The sequence below is a fragment of the Dasypus novemcinctus genome, chromosome 5, assembly GCF_030445035.2.
Source record: "Dasypus novemcinctus isolate mDasNov1 chromosome 5, mDasNov1.1.hap2, whole genome shotgun sequence".
Classification (NCBI taxonomy): domain Eukaryota; kingdom Metazoa; phylum Chordata; class Mammalia; order Cingulata; family Dasypodidae; genus Dasypus; species Dasypus novemcinctus.
The window spans coordinates 53,694,218-53,709,789 of record NC_080677.1 but is presented as its reverse complement, the minus strand read 5'-3'; the positions used below and the strand labels follow the sequence as shown (position 1 = coordinate 53,709,789).

At 35.3% G+C, this 15,572-nt stretch overlaps 1 protein-coding gene across 4 annotated transcripts in view; it reads right to left on the bottom strand.

The window, feature by feature from the left end:
- The window catches only part of COL28A1 (collagen type XXVIII alpha 1 chain), a 233,162-nt gene that overhangs the window by 157,917 nt on the left and 59,673 nt on the right, over positions 1-15,572 (bottom strand). For all 4 annotated transcript variants that reach the window (XM_071215161.1, XM_071215162.1, XM_071215160.1 and 1 more), the window contains 4 exons: positions 13,892-13,945; positions 11,970-12,011; positions 8,210-8,236; positions 4,021-4,065 (listed from right to left, as the gene is read on the bottom strand). In XM_071215161.1, the coding sequence (XP_071071262.1) occupies positions 4,021-4,065; positions 8,210-8,236; positions 11,970-12,011; positions 13,892-13,945 (168 nt within the window). The remainder of the gene's footprint in view (positions 1-4,020; positions 4,066-8,209; positions 8,237-11,969; positions 12,012-13,891; positions 13,946-15,572) is intronic.

Sequence of the window (15,572 nt, the reverse complement as noted above, 5' to 3'; positions counted from 1 at the left end):
ATAGCCGTCTTTAAAATGCAGTGATTTTAGGTGGAAGGGAAGGAGTGTGTTTTGGTTAAAGGCCAGTCTTCTCCAGTTATTCATACATCAAAGCCAGCAAATTCATTGTTAATGAAATGATCATAATTAACAAGCAGTATGACAGAGAGTCAAATGATGAAATGGATGAAGTAAGTAATACTTTTACAGAAATAACACTGAATGTTAATGGATTGAACTCTGCAATCAAAAGACATAGACTAATATAATGGGTAAGAAACATGAGCCATCTATATGTGGTCTACAAGAGACCCTTCTCAGATGTAAGGACACAACCAGGTTAAAAGTGAAAGGATGGAAAAAGGTATTCCATGCAAATAGTAACCAAAAAAGGGCTGGAGTAGACCAGATAAATGTAAAATAAACAATATTATAGTATATGAACAATAATTACTTAGTGCAACTAGCAAATTGTTCTTGTGATCAGTATTCTGTAAATTTCTTCATACAAAATAAACACTTGCTTTTAACTGAGGAGGACTAGAGAAGAGATATTTTTTTGGATACTTCATTTTTCTTTGAACCTTTCTTATATATACTTGTTAATTAAAATAATCCATCTGGATCAATAATGACTTAGTATGACTACTGTTGAAAAAATTTTGAGCTTTTCTGCCTCATGAAATTATGAGTTGGCATATTGTTATCTGCTGTAATTCATTCAAATAAGATGAGAAGAATTCCCAAATAGGAATTTGATTATCCAGAAAGAATTATGGCCAAAATGGAAATTAAATAACTGAACAAAATGGAATTATTTTATTCTTAGAGATTATTATGTCCAATAGTTAGAATTGTAATATAAAAATTAGAATTACATTATAATTAATTTCTATTATATTACAATTATTATTTACATTTTAAAACGTTTGTTGCTATACTATCTATTTCTTATAATTGATTATATTAAATCTAACCTGGCCTTGCACTCTCTTTTAAAATTTATAATTTCTTCTATTTATTTTACAATTTTACAACAAAACTCTTTTTAACAGCTAAAAGAAAATCATTGATTATACACTTTGGATAGAACACATGGTGCATGAATATATCTCAATAAAACTGCTTAATAAACAAATAAATAATGTGCAAGAATAGCCAGAAATAGCTGCTATGTACAGCAGGGTAAGCAGAGAGATTGGGGGAGGGGGAATTTCCTTGTTTCTTTGGTTTTTTGTTTATTATTATTGTTGTTGTTGTTGTTGTTGAAATAATGAAAATGCTTTAATTTTTGTTGAAGTAATGAATGCACAACTATTAGAGTATGCCAAATACCATTAATTGTATATTTTGGAGGGATTGTATGCTCTATTAATATGTATCAATAAAATTGATTTGTTTAAAAAAAATAGGGTGGGTTGGGGGGAAAACACACCAAATGTAATATATGGACTATAGTTAGTAGTAATATTTTGATGATGCTCTTGCATAGTTTGTAAAAAATGTATCACAAAAGCAAGATGTTGATGGAGGGGTGACATATGGGACACTTATATGATGTTATACATGTTTATTTTGTTAGTTCACAATTTTTACTATACACTTATTATTTATGTGTGTTCATGTATGAATGATATACATCAATAAAAATATAAAAAACAAAAAGCAAGCCAACTGGAAGTCAAATCTTCCTTTAGGAAACAAATTCCACTAAAGTACAATTGTGGCCTACATGTTAAGATTTTGATCAGGTTAATGGATTTATTTCACAAGATTCCTTAGAAAGCAGTAAACTTGGTGGAATGCCATTTACTTCAAAAAGGGCAATGTCAGTTAAATTAATATTTAGTGAGTTTCCATGATGTCCAAATCACTCTTTCATCTACCTTCTACCATGTAGAACTTGGCAAAACACTTTATACTGAATACTCTTCTAGTAGAAAATATTTCAATTATGTTCTATTACTAGAAAACGCTTTTGAATTTATTTTTATGAGAATATAAGATAGTCTGTTCTCTCTTTGCACAGATTCCCACTTTTTTCTGCTTTCCAAAAATGTAGCCTATTCATGAGTGTTAAATTACAGAAAAACGGTAAAGAATCAGAAAAAAATTTCATGCAGAAGCAACTGCTACTAAAATTTTAGGCATATTTTCATCCAGTCTTATTCCCAATAGATATTTTCTTCCAAGATTTGAACAAAGTATAAGCCAATTTTGTATCATACTTTTTTGCCTTCCGTTGTACCAAAAATCTTTTTCCATGTCATTAAAAACTCTTCATAAATGGGATAATATTCAAAAATAAGAATCTATCATAATTTAGTCATTTCTCCAAGTTTTGATGTTTAAATATTTTCTGATTACTTTTTAAAATAATATTATAATGAACATCTTTGTGTACAAATCTTTGCCAATTCTAATTACTTCCTAAGGGTAGTTCCTGGAAGAAGATGACTGAATTAGAGACTCGAGCACATCTAAGGCTCTCTCTCACTCTACTGTTTTTTCTCCCACCATATATGGAAAGAGAGAGAGAATCTTCCCAACATAAAGTTTATTCAGATTTCCATTACTACTACCTGAGTATGAGAGACCTTATCTTCATCTTACAGCATCCCTGTCAGCACAAATTATCATATATTACTTCAGTGTTTGTGATTTTGATAGGTAAGATATTTTAATGTTTTAATTTTACTTCTCTGGTTGCTAATGTGTGGATATTTTTCTCATTTAGCCATTTTTATTTCCCTTAGTGTCTCTATGTTCTTTTCAAGCTTTTCTTGATTTCTTAAGTTTGTGTGAACTCCCCTTGTCAAGAACACTATAATTTATTATCTCTAAGACACATTTTTTACATTTTTACATCTCTGTCACTGGGATACATCTTAAATCAATTGCATCTTAAATATGTAATTGATAATGTTCTTTTCTTTCTTTTTGGTACAAAAAATATTGGTTCATTTAACAATCCTTGATGTCTTATATAAAGAAATATAATAGAATCTTAACTCTTTTAGTCATATTTATTTCAAATAGTTTTCCCAGTTATTATTTGGCTTTCATTTAATTCTATTTTGTATTTGACTCCTCTTCTGAAGCTTCCAAGTATCCACTTCCATCTACCCTTTTTAATTATGCTCCAGGAAGAGCTCACTCATTATCACACTTTTCATTTTGCTCAGAGCTATTTCCCTAGCCTACATTTTAGAGCTATACCTGACCTTTAACTTTCAGAGAATCTATTTAAAGTATGTAGTTACTTAGCCAGTTCCATTATTTATCTCCTTCTTTTCACTTTCTGCTTCATTTTTCTCTATTTCACTCCCTCCCGTAATCACAATATAGACATTGAAGAGGTATAGCATCTTGGTGACTTACTAATAGTTTTTAACTATAATGAAAATTATTTACTTTTAATCTATACTTTTTTTAACCCCTTATCCCTATGTTTCAGATGTACTTCTATACATATTTCTGGTCCATTAAGGAACACCTTAACATACTCAATATTGTTCCCAGTTTAGTTTATCCATATTTACATTTTAACCAAAGGCAAATATCTACCCAATTGTCTGTGACTTGCTGTATTTTCAAAATTTCAAACCACTATGTCTGGTTTTGTCACATTGTTTATAACTACTTCATTATCCTATTTCATAGAATTCTTCACTCTATTTTAGAAATGTTCTTGGAGTTTACATCTGGAAAGCAATTCTACTCTGACCTGATTGGAGCTTGAATTGCCTTTGCTGGTTAAATTATTCTTTTCAAAATAACACTCAGTAGGCCTCCCCTCAAAGGTTAGGGTGTCAAGAAACAAAGTCTTAATGGTCCATAAGAAAGGCATTTGGGGATCCATTAACTAAAGTTAGGTATTGCTTTTTTGTCTACTTCATGTTTTACAGATGTGAAAATTGAACCATTGACTCTTCAACCAGTAGTGAGAGCAACATAATTCATTCCAGGAATTTCCTCTTAAGGAAACTCAGCCCCCCAAAATGGATCACAGCTGTTAGTACTTTAAAACATGTTCCTTACTTTGTCACCTTTTATTCCTGGTTTACCACATTCTCCACGTTCACCCTAAAATATAAATAAAATAAAGAGGACATTTGTGGTCATTCAATATTAAGGTGTTAGGGTTTTGTTTTGTTTTAAGATTCACAGCAGAATCTTATGTTATAAACATTCTGATGGTTTCTACGCCATTTTATCCTCAATACTGTTAGTTGCAGAGACAGTGAACTCTGAGAATTCTTATTCATGAGTCATCCTTTACCTGTGAGGATCAAATCAGTGATACCAGCAAATGAGGATTAACAACTTCAAGAGATGGATGATATTGGAAGGAAAGGAGCTAAGGTTTACTGAGTACCTACCATATATTAGACCATCTTTACATATATGATTTCACTGAATCCACATAATAGCCCAATGAAATCCAGTTTGTAATTCTCATTTATGAGCAAGAAAATGTAAGCTCAACAGCTTACCTCGATCATGTAACTGGTAAGTAGAAGAACCAAGGTCTGAATAGTCTACTCTTTCCTATTTTTCCACTATTGCATGCTCCAACACTAGTACCAACTTTGACCATTTGTAGTGTTTGCCTAGAGAACTTGAGAAAAAGTTTCCGAGACAGTGTTGAGATTTGGGGGGAAGGAGTGCTGTGATGAATAAGGAAGGTCTGCTGTGGGAGAGAGTGTGGCATGAAGGCAATCATACTATGGATTTGCCATCAGCACACTCTACTGCCCAGTCTTCCCTGAAGTAGTGATGAAAAATACCAATATTTCAACCATGCTTTACAGTTTATTAATGACATTTTACATATATTATCTCAGTTAATCCAACATTAGCTGTCTCAGATAGATATTATTATTCAGTCAGACTGAAAAATATGATTCCAAATTATATTCAACCATAACAGAAGAATGTGATTCCAAAAGGTTAAGTAATTTGCTCAGGTAGAGTGAGAATTGGGACCTTTGAATACTAATACATTATATCAAACTTTTAAGATTTCTAATATTTATAACTAAGAAATAACCAAGTCAATCAGAAAAATTATTAAAGTTTTATCATCATAATAATAGTATCTCTTGCTTATAAAGCACTTAAGATTTTTCAAAGGGCTTTCACATAGATTATTTATTCTGAGCCTCAAAGCAATTCTTATTTTTAAGCAAATCCAGTTGGAGAAGTTAAATGACTCACTTCCATGTACATGGTGGTCTATGGCAGAGCAAGGTCTCTGACTCCCAGTCCAGTCTAGAGCCCTCACTACTAATTTCTGCTGTTTCTGCTGCTTTACTATTTATCCATGTGCTGCTCTGGGGCACGCTACTCAAAGTGCTCCAACGCAGTGACATGGGAATCTGTGCTAGAATGTAAATTAATGCACTGCTTCCTTCGTCAAGGAAAATTTGCTATGAAGAAGAATTGTCAACTGAACTAAACAGTGTATTTTGTGGTGTAGTTGATTTATATTCTGGTACCAGCTTTGTCTCATTGCAGAATAGCAGCAAACAGTTCCCAGGCTGATTGCCGGTCTGGAGACCACACTCTGAGTAACATTCCTCTAAGGAGAGAAATCTTAATTTTGGCCACTAATTATGGATGTGAAGTATGTACAAGGTCCTTCACATTACCGCTAATCCCCACAACAGCCTCGCAAGGTATACATATCATAAATGAGAAAAATAAGGCTCAGAGAAATTAAGCAGCTTGCTCATGGCCATAAGCTAAAGTCTGCTATCCTCCCAAGACCATGTTCTTTATCAACCACCCAAAGCTGAACAAGGCACACTGAAATATTCTGCAGGTTATTTCTCACTAACCTGTCACTTCTGCCTGGGGTACTGTCTGGAGTATTGCTGGCATCAGAGTAAGAAAGAGGGAGGCAAACAATCCTTAGAGCCAGCTATGCTTCCATTCAAAAGCGATCTGTTCCCTCTTCATATCATATTGTAAGTCGAACTGACCCAGGAAAAACTGAGCTTTCACTTAGAACAAGTTAAGCATTTATTTCTGAATACAAATGGAAAATCGCTCTTGAAGAATCAATTAGAAAGTACTTAATTTAATAATGTTGGGTAGGAATAAAATGAGTCAACCACCAAAATATAAAACAGAAAATCCCCATAAATACTTTCAAAAGTTTTTGGCCAGAATTCACATTCCATTTGTCCAGACAGATTTGTTAGTTATAGGGTCCTGAGGAACAGCATTTGTTTTGGGGGAAGATTTCTGTGAATGAGAAGATTGTACTCATGTTACTTGCCTCTGCAAAGGCGTTTTCTTTTTTGGTGGGTTCATTAATCCCTGAGGAATTGCCACAATTACACACTTCCAGAAAGCAAGTGCTTCAGAAAGCTATGAACAGATCAGCTCTGTTCCTGGTCTCTGGTTGCTGCTGCTTCTACTCTTGGTGCAATTCTGGTTTGAATGTCAATGGTTTGGGGTCACTTTTCTCGGACAGCTTGTATTTTCCAAATGAGAACTACTCCAATGAATCTATCATTCCCCAGAAGGTTAATGAATTTCTTCAAAAACATATAAAGTTTCCTAGTGTTGAATAAGGTAAGTTTGGAGGGCATCCATAATTTTCCTCAGCTACACACAGGACAGTTTCACTTACATAGGACAATCATGAACTTTTCATAACTTTCCCATCTCATCATTTGTTCTTCGCCTCTTCATGACAGCACCTCACATTTATAGAGCACCAGTTTAGAGTAGACTGTCACATCCATTATTCCATCTGCTCCTCCAATCACCCTGTATTAATCCAGGTTGATAGAGGTGAAGAAACTGACCGTCCTAGATGTTGAGTTGCTCAAGTTTCCTATGGTATTAAGTATAGAATCATGGGATTTCTTATTCTCTTCCCTTTTAAGCCTAACATTTCCAGTGATTGAGGATATATTTATCTGCCTATATGTATAGGCTAATGCTTAATATTTGCAGGGCCTGGGAAAAGAATGCCAGTGGATCCTACATACCCTGTGTCTAAGGAGTTAAAAATTATAAATTGAGACAATTAAAGTAATGAAAAATCTATCTCCCTTCCTTGAAAAATGTAACTTCAGAAGAACTTAGAATTTGTGAATTCCTCAGAGATCCATGCCAAAGCATACCCTTGGCCTTTGACCTTGGCCTAGCCTCTTCTCTTCTCACCTCCAGCTTCTTCCACTGCAAGAGTAGCCATGAGTACACACACAGAGACACCCCGGAAGCACAGCAAAGATCCGTCCATGGCCCCCTCCTGCCCTAAAACAACTACAAATTGGTTTCCTAGTCCTAGAGAGAGGTTTGATAACGCCCTAGAAACAGGCTTGGGACTTCTGGTATCTTAGGTACACAAAGTACGGTCTACAAGAAGATGGCACAGGTTTCTTGCCCTGCAGACTCTTTGCTCCATGGGAAGTTGGAAGACTAAAGAAAAGCCAGAGCATGACTCTCTAATGAAAGCACCTTTTGTCCAGGTCTGAGGGTGATATCACCTGTAGGACGGAATGGCTGATAGGGATATGTTCTCATTTCAGACAGAAAATCTAACAATAGAGAACTATAGCATAGTCTTATCAATGAACCATTGAAACACATTCCCAGAGGTTCCAGAGCTGCAGTTCAACTTGGTCATTTCTCTTGCATCAGTTTGATTTCCTAACTTGCAATTTGCAAATAATTATAAAATAATCTACCAACCCATACATTTTATTTGTTTGTCAAATTTACTCCTGCAAGCACTACCCAGGCACCTGACTGAATGCAGTCAGTGGTTCTTTCAGGCTTAGTCAGAACGCACCCCCTTTTCCCCTGTGACAGATGTTCAATGTTTTAAGTCTTCATAGAAAGTTGGGCACTGAGGGAACAACCTAATTATGGTATTGCTGCATCTGTTTATATACAGAAACTTTTAGTCTGGTTACCTGTGCTGCATGGTTTGTTAAACAGGCATTCTCTACTAAAAGAATTCACATTTGCATAGATAAGAGAGACTGGATTCTAATCTTAGGGCACTTAGGATGCCCTCTACCTTTTACACCATCATCCACCATCTAATAGTCTATTGTTATTTTATATAAATAGAGTATATTTAGGAATGAGGGAATCTTTTTTATAAAAATAAAGGAAAATAATTTTAAAAAGTAAATAAGCATATTTCTGTTTCTGTTTTTCTTTCCAAAATCTCCCAGTCTATCATTATTTGTTATCAACTTACCTTGTCACCCTTGTACCCAGGACTGCCCTAATTAAAAGAGAGAGAGAGAAGAAAAGAAAAAGTAAAATGTGATATTAGAAGACATAGTTGAAGGAGGGTAAGGTATTTTTCATTTATAAAGTATAATGAAAACACATCTGTACAGTCTTGGAAAATAAGAACATGTAAATGTAAGCTATTCTGCTTCTCTTCGCTCTTGGGGAATGTGCATTTACTAGGAAGAAGAAAAGAAGCTTATTTTTCTCTTTATTACTTTCCATTCTCATTCCCAGGTATGTTTTCAAGCCAACTTTCTTACCCTTTGGCCAAAGGTAAGCAAATGTTGACTGAAACGCATTGTAGAAGTGATGACCTATAATGCTCCTTTCAAAATTGTTGTATTGACTTTTAAACTATGAATTATTGCAGCTGAAAATGTTTCACAGAGATTCTTAGAGAAATGGGCTTTGAAAATGAGCTGGCATAACTGCCTTTAAAATATACATAAATATTTGTATCCATTATGGGGCTCCTTTCAGATTTGGTCTAGAATATGTAACATTAAGGAAATGAATGGTTCCTTTATCAACCCTAATGAGACAGTGACCTTTAAGTTACTTTATTTATCTCTTGCTAAATAAGGGGCCAGCACCAGTGCTGTCTTCTGTGTCATTCTTGGGAATCCTGCACAACCTCCTCCATTGTGCTGCTGTCCAAAAGCCCTTTAAGTACTACAATTCCAAATATCAAATAGACTAGGAAATTATGAACTCTAAGCAACAGAAAGTCTTTTTTCAAATGGGATATACATGTCTTTTTCATACAACTATATGTTTCAGGGTATGAAAATAGAATTGTTATGACATATTTAAAGTGAACTGGAGAAACCAACGAAATAAAAAAACTATTATTGCAGTTACATGTGCATCAGACTACAGAATTCTGTTCTATATTTGGCTTTTTACAAAAAGTAAAAGGGCAACTTCATTAAGGAAATGTACTGTCTCCAAATGAGAGGTCACTGAAGAATAGAAGACAAAAGTTATTACATTACAATTTAATCCATTTTTAAAATATTCACACATATAAAATGGTTTTATCTTTACTATTGCTTAAAATTAAAGGCCACATAATAGACAGTCAAATTGGGGTTCTCTATTAAAATAATTCATGTTTGAAATACTAAAAAAGGCTAAGCTTCTAATCTCAAGGATCTTGGGGCACCTTCCACCCCTTACAATACCCACGATACTTACAATATTTAAAATTCTGTTGCTACTTTATGTTGAAAAGAGTTACAAATGTATTTAGGGGTGAGCCAACATGATTTTATAAAAATAAAGGGATATTACTTTTCAAAGGTTTTTTTTTCCTTCTGCCTTTCTTTATGAAATTCCTGGTCTAGTTGTTGTTTGGATGTTATCAGCATCTCCTCCCTCCCTCCTTCCCTCCATTCCTCTTTCCTTCCTTCTTCCTTCCTCCCTCCCTCCCTCTTTTCTTCCTTCCTTCCTTCATATCTTAATTACTAATTTTAAAAAACTAAAATTTAAAATGTGCAAAACTGCAGTCTCTGTTAAATTTTGTTTCTCACTTTCATATTTCCTCGAATGGTCCCATCACATTTCACGTTACATGGCTAAAAATTTTGGAATCATCTTAGTTTTCTCTCTCTTCTATTTACATCTTCTATTCCTTTAACTCAATGTTTAAAATTCCCTAGGGGTCTCTTACTACACTTAACGTAAAATCTACTCTCCTTATACTGGCCAAGAAGGCCCTATGTGATCTAGCCCTGCCTTCCCCTAGAGCCTGGTCTCCCATCTCTCTTCATCAATGAGTTATGACTTTCTTTCCATTTCTCAAGCCAGCTGAGCTTGTTCCCAACTCAGAGCCTTTGTACCTGCTGTTGCCTCTGCCTAGAAGACTCTCATTACCTCAATTTTTATTTTCACAGCCTTCTCGCTGACTTACATTATCTTATTTATTTCTTTGTCACTTTATTAGATGGGGACTCATCTGTCTTGCTCACTCTTGAATTCCCAGCACCTAAACAGTGCCTAGTACATAGTAAGTGCTCAGCAAACATTTGTTAAATATAGGAGTTAGTCACCACATCCTATCATTTCTACTCTTTCAAGGATTCTCACAATGTTCTCTTCCTTCCTATTTTGTTATCACTTGAGTCAAACGTTGTCCATAATGTGAGCCACAAATGCAAGCCACACAAGTAATTTTAAATTCTCTCATAGCCACAGTAAAAATAGTAAAAAGAAACAGGTGAAGTTAACTTTAACAATATATTTTATTTAACTCAATATATCAAAAAGAATTCATTTCAACATTAATTAATAATAATAAATTATTAATGAGATATTTTACATTATTTTTTTGTACTAAGGCTTCGAGTTTGGTATATATTTTGTACCTACAGCACATCTCAATTCAGACTAGCCATCTTTCAAGTGCTCAGAAGCCACATGTGGCTAGTGGCTTGCTCAATGGCCAGTACAGCTCTAGCCAATGACCTTGTCACTTTTCATATGGGCTACAACAAACCTTCTTCCAAGTCTTCCTTCCTTGATCCTACTTCAGTTACTCTCATAGAGCACTGCCATATTACTCTTCCTTAAATACAGCTCTGACTGGGTCATGTACCTCATCTAAAATCTTGGGTGCTGCCGAACACATGGTAAAGCCCAGACCCTGCAGCTGGTGCTGAACACCCACTTGGACCCCAAGCCACCTATCAAGTCACTCCTGAAAACCCTCCTCTTTAGGCACCCACTGTGTCCACGCCCCAACACACTGCTTTCTCTCAGGTTGCAGCCTACAGCATTCTCTTCATCTGAATGCTTGACCCCTTCCACCTCCCTTCCCAGTCCTTTCCTGTACAATTCTACCTCTTCTCAAAGACTCACCCCATAAAACCTGCCCTGATGGCACCAATCTCCTCAGAAGGCTCATGCAAACCCCTTTGCTCATGCCATTCTTAAAGTATTTTTGCACTCTGCTTCCTTTTATAGCTATTTTGAATATCTTATCTGTTCTGTGAGACAATAAGCTTTTTTAAAGATAAGAATTTTGTCTTGATTTTATTTTCACACAATAGTATGCCTTATATGTAAAAGATATTTTAAAAATGTATCCTGAATGACTCAAATTTCTAAAAGCATTTCCATTGACATTATCAAACTTTCCATCACAGTTTTTCATGAAGTTTATTAAAAGCATGAAGAGAACAGGTTTTCATGAGTCCTTGGCTTATGTCCAAGGGATGAGCAAGAAGGAGCTATGTAACATGGCCTCCTTTTTGTTCAGACAGCACTTTCCTGCTATTTGTTGTACTCACTTACAAAAGAAGAAATTCACCGTAATTATTCTCGGGCAATCTCTGATCTCTTCTAACTCAATTAGAATGATTTTGTTTGTTTGTTTGCAGAAAAGGATTTACAAAAATGCAGTTTAGACTATATAATTCTCATGTTCCTGAAATTCTAACTGATTCTTTATTGTGAAAAATGAGTAAAGAATTAAACAAAATACTTCCCTCATTTGAGCCTGTTACAAATCTCAAACCAAGCTTCAGGGAATGTCGTGGGGTTGACCACCCCTGGTGCCATCATGACACTTGTGGAGCAGAGTATATTTTCTCCTCACATCCCCCGAGCACAGGTAGATATGAATCATTTTTGTGCTTTCACTGCAGGGTGAAAACGCTCAGTTACAGAATCTTAGTGTCCTGGGATTACTTTTCAGGAAGAAGTTCCAGTTGTGTACATACCCCTGGGCCTCTTTCTCCGGGTTCTCCTTTTTGAGCATCCCCCTGTCACAAACAAAGAACTCAGTCAAAATTCCACAGCCCTGTAGAGTGACGGATTGTTCAATAAAATACATTATTCAGAACTCCCAGAGTAATAAACTAACCCAAGGCGAGGCAAGGACCTTCAGAATTTACCATTGACATTTCCACCAAGCAATCTAGGAAAGAAAATAGCAGCGGAGATAACCTTTGCCCTTTGGAGTGAAGCCAGATGTGTAGGGTACAGACTCCAGGTACATTTTCACAGTTGAGGCTGAGTTTTGTACACCAGCTTAACAACAGGACCTTTGTTCTGAAATATAACATTGTACTGACTTAGAGCCACACTGGCTTTTCTCTAAACGGCTTTGGAATGTTTTCCAAAATGTCCTCAAGAGTGATTGCTTGATTTCAGCCAGACTAAGGAAAGTATATTATATGGTTCAAAATTATAAGCCAAATAAATGAAATGTGAACATAGAGTTAAAACAGGTATTTAACAAAACTAAAGGAAGTCATGACAACATCAGGGCAGACCTATCTAAGGCGAGTGAATCTAAGGGTGTGCATGTATGTACTGTAAGGTGACCCAAAGATGCTTTACATTCCCTTTCCTTGACAAACACACTATTGCGAGGAATACTTGAATGTGTATAACTTATTAAATTTTTATTACATTCCAAAAAATGTCAGAAAGGGGGTTATTAGGTTAAAATTTTGAATATGTAAATGCCTCACATATTGCCTAATTGCTTTCTAAAATGTTTGTGCCAAGTGCATCCTGTCTACCTCCAGACAATGAAGAACAAACCAGTTTTATCACAACATAGCTATCATAATTATTATTTTAATAAGGCTGCATTGATTGCTATACGAAAAAGAATGTTTTTTCAAGTCTGAAATACACACAAAAAACAAACTCTGTGAACTAGATAATTGCTTCCATAAAAACGAAAACAAAAGGAAAAACCTCTGGGCTCCAAAGTTTCTAAAATGTAAATAATTAGTGTTAAATGGTACTCCATTGTCTCCATTTAAATTTCTTTCATTTCCTGTGAAATTAAGCATTTTCTCTTTCTTTATTTACTTTTATAGTTCTATTTCCTCTTTTGAAAATTGAATGTTTGTGTCCTTTGCCCATTTAATTATTAGAAGCTTGATATTTTTCTCATCAGTTTTATAAGGTCATTATGTACGATAGAAATTAACCCAATGTTCTATAGAAATTAACCCATCAAATTTATTTGCTGCAAGCATTTCCCTATGAGTCTTCCACTCTATTTTAATTATAATCCGCTCTGCAGAGTTTTTGCCCTTATGATTTTGCATAGTTATATCTGCTGGTCTTTCTCCTTGTGATTCCTGCAGTCACTCTTGAACTTGGAACACCATCATCTCAACAAAGATCTGAATAGGCAATTTTTTTTTAAAGTCTGGGACATTTTCATGATGGGTACACAAAGAAAAGAATTGGGGAAAAACCTGTATATAAACTTAGAGTAAGAGACCATTTGGTGTTCTTTCTATTACTACTATAGGTCAGTTATTCAAAAAGAGGATCCATAAGAAATGAAAGTGGTTATGTCAATCCATATTAATAGTTCGTGAAGCATTATACTAATTAATGGGCCACTACTATTTAAGTACAAATTTCTATTTATTCAGTGTCCATAGGTTTCCTAAACTTCCTCACTAAAATGTTCACGTTACTCAGAGATGTAAAATGCAAGCAAGAACAAACTAGTTAGATAATGTAGGAAGTGAGCACTCCTATATTCTTCACAAAAATGATCAGATTTTTGCCATCAACATACTACAATGCTCTTTGCTTTCTTAATTTTTGTTCTTTAATTAAATCTAGAGGAAGCTCTATTGGTTTAAAAGAAATCTGTTTATTCATTTACCAGGTTTCCTTTTGGTCCACGCTCACCTTTGATACCTGGGTTTCCATGTGTACCCTAAAGACAATGGGGGAAAAAATTATTTTGAGCAGAAATTCTATTAGTTTCCTATACCTTATAATAATTTTGATTAGCTTTTTCACTTAAAATGAGGGAGGATTACAAAAATAAATTTACCTACCAGGCAGAGATTCAGCTCTATTCTCCCTGTTACTACACATGAGAAAAACCACATTGTCTTGAGTAGGTAGATCTCTAGATTTGCTCAAAAGGAGATAAGGTCTCTCTCTTTCTTCCCATCATTTACTTCTTCCCCAAACAAATTAATTCTCAGCAGTTTTGCAAATCAACTTACACTCAAACAAAGAAGGTATAGAAGCGTGTCTGTGACAGAAAGGAGGGTGGAGTTGTATGTGTTCTCTCTTCATCCTGGACCACTGCTACTTTCCATCCCTCAGTCACTTTTCAAATTAACCCAGCCTGCTTACTTGCCTATGGTCAAAGAGGTTCTGATACACAGAGGACATTCTCAAAGATGGGAGAAAAGAGTTCTCCAATACTTTTTAGAAAGGCTTTTTGTTTCCTATTGTCAAGCCACCAAAAACCTTGCTTTTCTGAGAACTGGGGGCTTTTTTTGGAGGGGTTACTCAATAAATATTAAACAACCTAGTTCTATTGCTTAACCCTATTAAAACATGTACAGTAATCTCCTCTGATAATACTGAGTGATTGAAATGGCCAGATTAACTCAGCAAATGTAAGCTTTCTTATTGTTTGTTCTAAATTATAATTGAATACCCCAAATAAACCTTCCCCTGGCAGTCGTTGAGTGTAAAAAGTCCAGCTAGGATTTTAGAGGACAGGAAGGCTTAACCTTTGCTTTAGCCAAAGTCACCTTCAACTGGCTGCCACATTATCATGTAATGGATCAAATTTTGCATTTTGAAAAACCAAAAAAGACAATTAAATAAACATCCCCCATTTCTAATGGCTTCTTTCCTGGAATGGTTTGAAAAACAGAAGGCTTTGGACCCAAGTCTCAGGATAAAATGGTCATCTTCCATTACAATCATAGTACACATTCCCCTACACTTCCCCTCCCCCAAATACAAGCATTAGTTCAGGAACTTCATCCGTGTGGTTGGTGAAACAATCCAAAGAAATAAAAAATATCTGTACATCTCTACTGGGCCTCTGAACTCTAAGGAAAATGTTTGGAATCATATAAATAAATGGAATATTGAATGAGCAGCATGGATGCTTTCAGATGATGTATTAGAGAAATGTTCAGAATCTTCAGCCATTTCAACGTCACTTCAAATGCCTTCGAAGTACAGAAGTGGCACCTACCAGACATCGGGCCAAAATATAAAGGGCCCTGTGGGAAGGAACCACTCCTTTTTGGATTATTTTGTTAAACATTGCTTTATTGTAGTAAATCCTTCATTTTACCTTTGATTGTCAAGGGGTCACTTCCATTTCACAGAATTTCCCCTAATCTCCCAAATCTTCCTGACCAGCTTCCTCTCCATGAAGCACACCTTTTTCCTCTCCTTGAAGCACACCTTTTGCTGCTACGCTGCATGATAAGTGTAATGACAGCAGTTAACCTGAGAGGTCGGAGTCACTTGTTTCTAAGTGCAGTGGGATAAATTTTTGCCTAAAGCACTGATGATTTGTATTA